Here is a 10,520-nt window from a genome sequence, read left to right as displayed (position 1 = left end):
CGGACAGAACCCTGTGTCTACAATGAGGCGGCAGGGGGCGCGTCGAGGTGGCCGCACCACCCCTTCTTAGCAGCAGGCCGGCCCCGAGCGCATGCGGCTCCCACCTGCATGCACGAATGCAAGCGCATGCATGCACTGGGATACATGCTACCCGCTGCCGGCCCCATGCGAGCCCGGGTCCGAGCCGCCCCCGCACTCATGCCCGTGCCCCGGCGCACCAGCGCCACCGCCAGGGAGCTGTAGCCCGTGTACACCCCGACCTCGACGCAGCGCCGCGCCCCGGTCAGCTCAGCGAGCAGCGCCATGAAGGCCCCCTGCTCAGGCGCCACCTGCATGTTGGCGCCCTGCATGCCGTTCGTCGCCTCCCGCAGTTCGCGGAGCACCTGGGGGCGGGGTCGCCGGGTGTGGTGAGGGGTTAGAACCGAAGCGCCAAGTGCTCGGGGATGCCGCTAGCTTGGCCGATTGTGCGATGGCCGCAGCTGTTCACACCCGTCCTTGCCGCCACTTGCACACTGCTCGATGCGCTCGCGCCCCCGAAGCTACACGCTGCTGGGCGTGCCGGCCACGCAAGCAAGACACGAAATTTGCGCCCCATGTGGCGCCGCCCCCACCTGCGGTTCCCTGGTGTGCTGCAGCAGGTATGTGTACAGCTGGTCGCTCATTTGGGTCGCGACGACGCGCTTCAGCACTGGGCCCGTGCCTTCGCTGGCAGGGGTGGCCCCGCTGCTGCCGCTGCTGTCGTCGCCGCTGCTGCTGCTGCTGCCGCCGCCGCCGCTGCTTATATTGCTGCTGTTGCTGCCGCTGCTGGCGCTGCTGGTGCTGGTCGAAGGGCGATCACTTGCTGTCGAGGCGCATACCGCCCCTGCCGACTGCCGCCCATGAGTACAGTATGGCGGCCGCTTGCGCACTGCCACCACTGCGGGTCGTTCCAGTGTTGGGGGAGCGGCGAGGCCAGAGAGCCGTGCGCGCCATCTTGCAATGCGACACAGTTTTTGGCTGATCATATGGCCCGCTGGCAGCTGTGGAGTGCCGTGGATCAGCTTTCGACAAGCGCGAGGACGCTGTGGACGCAGAGTTGGAGCTTCGCCCTAGCAACCAGTGTAATCATATCGTTTACTATGAATCAAAGCAATTGAAATATACATCAACACTTGATCGCTACAAACACCCGCAACTTGTCACAAGCCATCAGAGGAGCCTGTGGGCAAGCACATTGTACACAAAATCCTGATTGGAATCAAGTTTAATTATGCAGCTGGCCCGTGGTGGGCCCTCGGCCCGAACATCTTTAGCATGCCGCGCCCTCGGGGTCCCCATGTGCCTGGGAAGGCCCATACGGATGAACGGAAGATGCAGTAGGACCACCGCAGCAGCAGGTGAGGGTCCCGCGGTCTGGCCGTCGGAGCGCGGCGGGAAACGGTACGCACTGTGCCGGTGGTGGTGATGCAGGCCGCAGAGTAAGGGCGCCGAAACTTGATTGCATGCAGTCACACAGCCTTCCAACGCTCTGCACAGGCGGGAGGCCTCAAGACCGAGGCATGGTGGTAACCAGTGCCCCTGACGTAGCTCTGGCGCCGTCGCCTGAGCCCGAGCCCCTGCGCGTCGACTCTGGCCGTGGTGCGAGCACCAGCGGCAACGGCGGCAACGGCGGCGGCGGCGGCGGCCCCGGGAAGCAGCTGCAAAGCAATGTGCTTAAAGTGGCATGGCGAAAGCTGCTGCGGGAGCTATCGTCGTTGCCGCGTGCGATCGCACTCATGGCGGCGATCGCGACTCTGTCAGGCGTCGGCACCATCATCCCACAAAACAAGGTGATGCACGTGGACGCAGCGCTGCATGTACACCATATTGCGTTTTTTTCTCAGCAATCCTGCGCGCTCAGCGCTTGCATGTGTTCGTGTCCCATGTGCTGCTTGCGGGCTGGTGGGCAAGTGGCATTCGCTATGAAAGGCTGCGCCGCATCATCGGTCTGCCGTGCAAGTGGACCTTCGGGCCATCCTGTCTGACCTGGCTTCAGGTCACCAACCAGGGCTTTTGATGTTCTGCCGCTGCGCAGCTCCACTTACCTACGTTGATTGTTGGTAGTGCCACCAGCAACGTTTGGCACATGACTGCGTAACCATTCGTTGCCCCAAAACCCTCCAACACACACGCACACACACGCACACACCCGTACACCCTGGTCAGTCCCTGGATTACTACATGACATCATATCCCGACGGCCCCAGCAAGGTGCTAGGGTTCCTCTCGTACGATGTGCTGCTGGGGCTGCAGCTGGACCACGTGTACAGGTGGGCGCCTGGTCAGCCGGCATGTTGACTGAGTTTGACCGGCGAATCGACCCAGGGCGCCGCACGGCCGGTGTATGCGTGGATTGCACACAGTGCACCAGCTTCACAGTGCACCAGCTTGCAGGGGATACGACCAGGTGTTGGCGGGGTGACAGCCGTTGTGAATATCTCTGCGGATGGGCATCATCCTGACACACCGAGTACAGTCACAAAACGCAAGCGCAATCTGAGAGCGCCAGGGTGCCCTGCGCAATGCCCCCTGCCACACGCATACAGACACACACACACACACACACACACACACACACACACACACATGCACGCACGCACTCGAAACACACACACTTTGCCCACTCTCGTGCACACCCACTCACACACGCTCACGCAATATCCCAACCCCCAACCCAGCGCCTGGTACTTCTACGGCCTCATGGCCCTGCTGGGGGCCAGCCTCATCGCCTGCACCGCGACAACACAGTGGCCGGCCGTCAAGGTGCGACCCCGGCACCCACCCACCCCCTGCCTCGCTGCCTGCTGCCCGGGCTCAGCCCTCCCCTTTGCCCCGCCTCCCTGCGTCCCAGAGCTGCATATTTTGAATCTCAGGCCGCCCATGGCCGCTGTTATGATCTGATGGCAGGGCTGAACCTCCTGTACCCCCCCCCCTCGGGTGGCCCTGCCCCGCAGGTCGCACAGCGGTGGCGCTTCGCGTCAGATGCGAAGGGCGTGCAGCGCTTCGCAGGCACACCGGCCCAGGTGCTGCCCGCGGCGCGCGTGTCGGACCTCGGGGCAGGTCTGTCTGCCAAGGGCTACCAGGTGTTCCGCAACGGCCCCCAGCTGTACGCGTTCAAGGGCCTCGCCGGGCGCCTCGGCCCCATCGGCGTGCACGCCGCGCTGATCGTGTCGCTGATCGGCACCGCCTACAGCGGCTTCGGCGGCTGGAAGGGCTCGGCGATGGTGCCCGAGGGGCGCGAGTTTCTGGTGGCGGCGGCGATCAGCCCGACGAGCGCGATATCGCGGCTGCCGGAGGGCGCCAAGGGCGTTCTGCGCGTCAACGGGTTCAGGATCGAGACGCGGCCGGACGGCAGCGTTGCGCAGTTTTACAGCGACCTGAGCATCAGGGACGCGGACACCGACCAGGAGCTGCTGCGGAAGACCATCAGCGTCAACGACCCCTTCAGGTGCGGGCGATGGCGTTGGGGCCCGGGTTTGTGGTCGTCGCTGCGTCACCAGCGTCCGACGGTTCTTGGGGCTCTCGTTTTTTGCTGATTTGCCAACTACTGGCATGCCGTCCGTGCGAGGACGATCTTGGCGGGTGTGGGACTGCATGCGTGCTTGTATGACGCATGAGAAAGCCGCAATGCAGGGAGCTGGCCGCATCAACATCACTCGGGGCCCCTCCCAAACCCTGTGCCCAGAGCGAATTCCCCCCTCTTGGCGGCCGCGGTGCCCCGCACTTCCACGTCACCACTCAACACCCTCAACCAAGACTCCGACGCTTTCATAACCTGCACATTTTCCGGCACGCCGTCGTCCCCTCACCCCGCCATCCCACCGCCTGAACACCTGTAATCGGCCCAAGGTATGGCGGCGTCACGATGTACCAGACCGACTGGAGCCTCGCCGCGGTCACCATCCGCGTCCCCGGCGCCGACGTGCGCCAGAAGGCCCCCAACCCCCTGGACGGCGCCCCCGGCGCTGCAGCCGCCGCGGCCGGGCCGTCGTACGTGGAGCAGGGGCGGCCGTTCAGCCTGCCGCTGGCGTCGCTGGCGGGCACGGCGGGGACGCCGCAGAACGCGAAGATCTGGGCGACGTTCCTGCCGATTGAGGCGAGCCCAGCGAACGGCCGGCCGCCGCGCGGCATCTCAAGTGAGAGCGGCACCCTGAAGCAGGGGGGGGGGTAGCAGGGGTGTTTCAGAGGAACTGCCGGGCGCACATATGCGCGGATGCCGCTGGGAGTGGGCGTTCTCCTTGCAGCGCCGGTCATTGTCCCCCTCGGAAGCGTTGCTCGCCCCTGAACGTCCGCCCGAGTATCGTGAGTTCGGTCGCAACGTCCAACAACCTGCGTGCTATCCTATCAACGTGTAACATGGTGCTGGCTATTTTGCGCTGCTTTGCACGTCGCCACCTCAGCTCACGCGACCCCCGCCTCCCACGACCCCGAACCCCACCACCCACGTGCAGTCATCGCCCGCGACCTGGACACCGTCACCCTGTACGACTCCTCCGGCGCCTTCGCCGGCGTCCGCCGCCCCGGCAGCGGCAAGCCCATCACCGTCGACGGCGTGACGCTGATCGTGGACGCCATAGTCGGCTCAACCGGCCTGGAGATCAAGGCAGACCCGGGGGTCCCCCTGGTCTACGCCGGGTTCGGGGCGGTCATGATCACCACCCTCGTGTCATACGTCAGCCACAGCCAGGTGTGGGGGCTGCAGGACGGGGCCAACGTGGTGGTGGCGGGGCGCAGCAACAGGAGCAAGTACCTGTTTGAGAAGGAACTCGACGAGGTGCTGGACGGCGTGCCAGAGGCGCTGCCGCCGCGGGCGTGAGAGGCGCCGACGCCAGGGCCGGGCGCGCCGCGCGGCCGCGTTGGCGCGTTGGCCGGAGTCCCGTGCGGAAGCAGTGTCAAGGCCGCGGCTGCAGCGGGCCTGCGTGGCCGGGACAGCGTCACTGAGGCATCAGGAGCAGGTTTCGCCTGTGTTCATCCCTGTTGTTGTTTGAGTGCATCTGGGCTGATCTTCCGGTTGCGCTTGTACATCTGCTATTGCATGCCCCAAATTACACTTGCTGGTTGTTGTCAGTTTCACTGTCTCTCTTGGCCTTTGCTCTTGGCCCAGGAAGGTGTAAGAAGCAGCTCGCAAGGTCACCAACCCAAGGCCTAGTGATGCGGTGATTTTTGTTTGAGCCCTTTTTCCTATTGGCAGCATTCACAACCCAAATCATGTTTGTAAATAGCTCTCAGTGCTTGACACCCGTGTGCGCGGCGCGCAAACTACTGTTTGACAGTGCAGCCAGAGTAAGCGGCTGGTGACTACAGTGGTGACAAGTTTTTCGCACTACTCATGCACAATCTGGCTGCCGCCGCACCACTCCCTCGTCGTCAGCACGCTGCCACCACTGCTCTGTGCCGCAGCACACCGTTCGGCCGCCCACACCGTCCATTCTCATCCATTGCGTGTCCCCCTCCTGCCATTACCACCTCTCCCTCCCCCTCATTTTTGGTGGATGCCTGGGCCACGCAGATCCAAGACCTGCCCCAGGCTCTCAAAACGGTCCTCATCACCCGGCATGAGCGGGTGAAAGTTGACGAGGAACGGCGGCCGCCGCTCGTCGTCGCTTCGGACAGAGTCGCGCAGCCGCTGCAGCGCCGAGGTGTGGCGGACGGCGGCCGCGGCCGGCGGTTGGGGGCCCTGCCGGCCGCGGCAGCTGCTCGCTGTGGCGCCTGCGCCACTGGCGCCACTCGCGCAGGCGTCGGGCCTGCCCTTCAGCCACTCATCAAACGGCTGCCGCCGCGGCTGGACGGCGGTTCCCTGCGGCTCCTGCCGCAGGGACGCTGCCAGCAGGATGCCGCCGCTGTGAGAGTTGAACCTTGAGGCGGCCTCGAACGTGCCCCGCACGCCACTGGTGCAGGTCGACCCCAAGCTCGCATTAATCCGCGCCTCTGGTGCTGCCGCCTCTTGCGGGGGCAACACACCGCTGTGGGTCACTGCCCTGACGCCCCGCGCCGTCCTTATGAAGCAGGCCCCTCCACAACTGCTGCTGCCATTCCCGCATTCCGCGGCGGCGGGCCCTTCTGCGGCCACCGCAGTGCTGCGTGCGGCCGCTGTCCGCGCCATCACCGCCGCCCACTCGCCGCCGGGCTGGCGTGGGACGCTGCCCGTGCATTGAGGGTTCCGAGCGGTGGGGCGGTTGGGGCCTGGCTTGGGGGCTGGGGGGAGGTCCTCCACGTCTGCCCATGCGCTGTAGGGAAACACCGCTCTCTGGGAGAGTTGATAGGGCGCGGGTTGGGGTGGTGCAATCAAGGGGCGCGACCCTGTACAAGCAAAGCAGCGTCTTGAAGTGAGAGAGCAGCCGGGCTGCCGGATGTAGTCGTGACAAGAGATGAAGTTTCTCAACTCTGATATGAGATCGCCTTGACCATTTAGCAGCAGCAGCAGCAGCAGCAGCAGCAGCAGCAGCGGCAGCAGCAGCAGCAGCAGCAGCAGCAGCAGCGGCAGCAGCAGCAGCAGCAGCAGCAGCAGCAGCAGCAGCAGCAGCAGCAGCAGCGGCAACTCCAACAGCAGCAGCGGCGACAGCATGCACATGCTGCGGCGCGAAGCTTTACATGCAGCAGCTGCAGCAATCCATAAGCCACAGCAACACGCCAGCGCCCACCTTGCGGTTGACGGCTAGCTGCTCCTCGGTGACAGGCTCAGTGTCTACGTCTAGAAGCCGCAGGCAAGCCACCCCCAGCAGCAGTGACACCAGCTCGCGCCACTGCCGCGTGAAGCGCCGCTTGGGGTAGCGGCCTGGCGGGGCATGGGGGCGGGCAGCACAGCCCTGGGAGCACGGCCTCAGGCCGACGCAAAAGAATAGCGCAGGAGAAAAGAACAAGGCACTTGTGTTGCAACAAACACGCAGCAGCTGCAGAAGGCACCGTCACAATGCTCCGTCGATCCACGCTCGCGGACCGTGTCGACTGCGCAGCATCGCCGCTTTGCGGACTGGTCTGCGCGCAGGCGGCCGAGGTGCGCGTGCAGGCAGCACAGCAATAGCCGCACCCTCCACAGCGGCCACAAAGGCACTGGGTGCGAGGCTGCCCTCCCTCCTGAAGTCGGCCTCATCAAACATCTGCGCCAGCAACCCTCGGTCAAACACGAGGTGGTGGGACTGCAGGTATGCGTCGACGCTGGCCCGGGTGATGCGGCCAGACTGTGGGTCGCCGACCTGGGAGGGCGGAATTTGTAGGTGTGCGGGCCAAGCGGCGGGGCAAGAGCGCGAGTGCGTTGCCAGTACACGAGGGCATTGCGCAGCGGGCAGTGCGTGGCCAAGGGTCCCTGACACTGAAGCGAAAGGGCTTGCTGACCTGCAGCTGAAGCGCGACAAATGTGAGACTGTCTTACCTTGCCAATGACGGCCGGCGCCACCTGCGTCTGCAGGACAAGCGCACACTCAGGTGCGTCGCGCTGCGCCTGTGCCATTGCGCTCCCCGCCCTGTCAGAGGAATCTGTAGGGCTGCTCGTTTGTTCACTCTATACTCGCAACACAAACCTTCGAGTCACAATAGAACGGTATTCATACATCCTCTCTGGAGATAGCCGAGTTTTGCGCGAGCGGTTTCACGAAACTTTCTCGCACACGGCGGCTGCGAGTGAGAGCATTCTAACATACTGAACGAATTTCGATGTTTAAATATCATCACCAACAATGGCTACACAAACATCAATTGGGAGCCTTTGGCATGTGCTAAGTGACATGTGACAATCCCTTGGCTCACTTGCCATTGTGCTGCTGCGCGCCGCTAGCTGCGGCTGCCCCGCAGCGCTTTGCTGTGGCGGTGTGCTGCCTGCTGTGGTTGTGTGCTCCTGCAGCCACCAGCCTGTGTGTTACACCGCTATCTTGACCCGGCACGCGCCTGCGCCCGCCCCCCCCCCCCCAAAAAGGAACATGCTGTGCCAAGCCTGCGTGCGCTCCTGCACCGCCCTGGCGCGACTGCGCAGCTGCCGGCAAGGGATCTGTGCCTACGGGCTGGCCGGGGCCCAGCTTCGCAGTGCCCTACCAGTGCTATATCCGGGCCGCTCGCGGTAATATGCAGAGGCCCCTTATTTGTTCGCCAGTTACTTGTGCACCATGAATGTGCATTATGAATGCTCAGATTACAGAAGTCCTAATCCTCGTGTTTGCATGGCTTCAGCAATCATAAACATAAACTGAACTAACCACGCACACACAGATCACAGGGACAGCCCAGTTGGGCCATGGAGCCGCTTTGGGACATTCATACGTTGAGGATTGCCACTGGAATATATGGGGACTAGGCTCAGGCCTCAAACGCCAATGAGCCAAGTGGTTGAGGGTGGTGTCATTGGGATGGGGCGAGTAGGACCGTGCCAGGCATGCCCCTGCAACCCTGCAGGCGATACGCCGATGCGCCTGCGCAGAACATAACAACGCGCACAAGGGTGCGCAACAGCAGCGCAATTTTGCAGATTGCAGGTGGATACCAAGGCGCACATCACGTTGGGTTCGGCGCACTGAGATGCCAGGCCTGGAAGCACCCAGGCCCGCGTGCGTATCAGCTGCGGCGAAACAACATCACATCAGGCACCTCCCTTGGCGGCGCAGGATGGCAGGGCGTCTGTACTGTGCAGCGACCGAGACGGGGCGTCTCCACACCGTCACATACGAAAGAGTCTCGGGATAAGGCCCCTCAAAGGTGCACACCACACTACGCACTCAGCTGCGATACAGAGGATGCCAGCACGCAGCAGCGCCACCGCCGGCAGTAAGTAGCTGCACTTGCAGGCAGCGTTGCTTTGGATTCGGCGACAGCTGCGCAGGGGCCGCGAGCTGCGAGGAGCGCAGCGGCGACCAGTGCGCTCACTCCGGGGTGCAGGTGCCCTCGTTTGCGCCGTTGAAGGGCGCGACCGTGGCGCTGGCGCAGCGGTCGCCCAGAGACAGCACCACGCCGCTGTGAGCGGGACAGGCGCGATGCGGGGGAGCACGTGATAAAGTGTGTCGGAGGGGTCGGGCCAAGGGGACCGGCAGACCTCAAAGCCTGGGTCGGGCGCTGCGCAGGGCAGCGGTCAATGGGGTTGTCGCCCTTCCGCCTCCTGTACGGACTGATCAGCGGCGCGCCGCTGCGCCACCGCAGGCTGCTCCGACCCGTGCTGCCTGCGCCTTGCTTGCTCCACATAGACTTCCCCCCACCTGCCTGTACCACAACCCCCGTCAGCCCAGGCCACGCATTGCTGGACCCTTCACGTCTCAAAAGATCAAGTACTGTGCAAAAACCGGCATTCCAAGCCCACCTGACCACGCCAGTCCAGTCATTGGGCTGGGACCGCGCCGGCAGCGGGATGTTCCACTTGCAGACCACCCTCGCGCCGGCCGGCACGTCCATGGAGGGGCAGACGGCCTCCACCCTTATGTGCTCCGCCAGGCGCCTGCACAGCCGCACGCCGACGCGCTCAAAGGACAGCGTGAAGGGGCCCTTGTTAGTCACCACGACGGTGCCGTTGATACCCTCAGGCACGAGGCGCTTCGCGCCCGGCGGCGGGAAGACCGCCTTGCCGGGCCGCGTGACCGCAGACACAGTGGCGCAGCCCGAATCCGCGAACGAGGACGGCCGTGCGGCGGGCCCTGTCGGCAGGCCAGCGGCGGCGGGCGCGGCGCTGGCGTTGGCAGGTGCGGGCTGCACCACGGGAAGGAGGCCGGCCAGCCCAACGGCGCCGCGCGCAGCCGCCGCGGTTGGGGCGGCGCCTGCCGCGCTGGGGGCCGCGGACCCCTGCCTCAGCGGGAGGAGCTGCGGCAGCACGCCCTTGGGGGCGGCCGGGACGCCGGCCGGCACCACGGCCGGCGTCCCTGGCGCCACGCCCTGGGGCAGGGCCAGGCCCTTCGCAGGCCCCGCTATGGCGGGCTGCAGCTGCGCGTGCATCATCAGCCGCCGGCCGAGGTCTGCCGCGGCGTCGGGGGCGGCGGTGCCGGTCTGCTGGATCCTCAGCTGCTGGATCTGCCCGTTGAGCTGCAGCAGCTCCGCCGCCTGCTGCGCCTGCAGCTGCTGCAGCTGCCCGTCGAGCGCCGCGCGCTGCGTCGCCTGCTGCACCTCCAGCTGCGCCTTCTGCCCCGTCAGCGCGGCGAGCTGCGAGGTCTGCTGCTTGATCATGGCGGCCTCCTGCTGCTTGAACGCGGCCACCTGCTTGGGGCTGAGCCCCGGCGCCGCGCGCTGGGCGGCAAGTTTTTGCTGTTGTGCCTTGTTGAACGCCTTGAGGGACGCAATCTGGTTGGAAAGGTACTTGAGCTGCATCTGCTGCTGCGCGTCGAGGGCGGCCTTCTGCTTGGCCATCGCCTGCAGGTCGCTCGCCTGCTCCTGCTTCAGGGTCGTGAGCTGGTCCATCAGGGATTTCATGTCTGGCGCCGCCGCCCCCGCGGCCGCCGCGGGCGCCGCGGCCGCGCCGGGCGGAGCCGTCTCCGGAGGTACGGCCTGAGCCTTGGTCGCCGCCGCCGGCGCCGCCGCCGCGCCGGGCGGCGCGGAGG

General features: G+C 65.2%; 5 protein-coding genes across 5 annotated transcripts; 1 reads left to right on the top strand and 4 right to left on the bottom strand.

Moving 5' to 3' along the window:
- Positions 1 to 17: 17 nt before the first annotated feature.
- On the bottom strand, positions 18 to 662 carry MNEG_4508 (hypothetical protein; the record flags this gene model as incomplete). The annotated part of the gene is made up of 3 exons (XM_014047016.1): positions 18 to 104; positions 219 to 383; positions 612 to 662. 3 exons carry the CDS (start codon positions 660 to 662, stop codon positions 18 to 20), a joined length of 303 nt encoding a protein of 100 aa, XP_013902470.1.
- A 1,537-nt stretch (positions 663 to 2,199) lies between these two features.
- Positions 2,200 to 4,834, top strand: MNEG_4507 (Cytochrome c biogeneis protein CCS1, chloroplastic; the record flags this gene model as incomplete). The annotated part of the gene is made up of 5 exons (XM_014047015.1): positions 2,200 to 2,288; positions 2,697 to 2,781; positions 2,973 to 3,466; positions 3,868 to 4,154; positions 4,470 to 4,834. 5 exons carry the CDS (start codon positions 2,200 to 2,202, stop codon positions 4,832 to 4,834), a joined length of 1,320 nt encoding a protein of 439 aa, XP_013902469.1.
- Positions 4,835 to 5,497: 663 nt separating this feature from the next.
- On the bottom strand, positions 5,498 to 6,121 carry MNEG_4506 (hypothetical protein; the record flags this gene model as incomplete). Its single annotated transcript, XM_014047014.1, has 1 exon — positions 5,498 to 6,121. One exon carries the CDS (start codon positions 6,119 to 6,121, stop codon positions 5,498 to 5,500), a length of 624 nt encoding a protein of 207 aa, XP_013902468.1.
- Positions 6,122 to 6,605: 484 nt separating this feature from the next.
- MNEG_4505 (flagellar associated protein) lies at positions 6,606 to 7,465 on the bottom strand (the record flags this gene model as incomplete). Its single annotated transcript, XM_014047013.1, has 3 exons — positions 6,606 to 6,793; positions 7,046 to 7,211; positions 7,388 to 7,465. 3 exons carry the CDS (start codon positions 7,463 to 7,465, stop codon positions 6,606 to 6,608), a joined length of 432 nt encoding a protein of 143 aa, XP_013902467.1.
- A 1,399-nt stretch (positions 7,466 to 8,864) lies between these two features.
- On the bottom strand, positions 8,865 to 10,380 carry MNEG_4504 (hypothetical protein; the record flags this gene model as incomplete). Its single annotated transcript, XM_014047012.1, has 2 exons — positions 8,865 to 8,955; positions 9,296 to 10,380. 2 exons carry the CDS (start codon positions 10,378 to 10,380, stop codon positions 8,865 to 8,867), a joined length of 1,176 nt encoding a protein of 391 aa, XP_013902466.1.
- Positions 10,381 to 10,520: the final 140 nt, after the last annotated feature.

Source organism: Monoraphidium neglectum (genome assembly GCF_000611645.1).
Source record: "Monoraphidium neglectum strain SAG 48.87 unplaced genomic scaffold scaffold00628, whole genome shotgun sequence".
Taxonomy (NCBI): Eukaryota; Viridiplantae; Chlorophyta; class Chlorophyceae; order Sphaeropleales; family Selenastraceae; genus Monoraphidium; species Monoraphidium neglectum.
The sequence above is the reverse complement of the archived record's forward strand: the minus strand, read 5'-3'. Positions and strand labels throughout refer to the sequence as shown.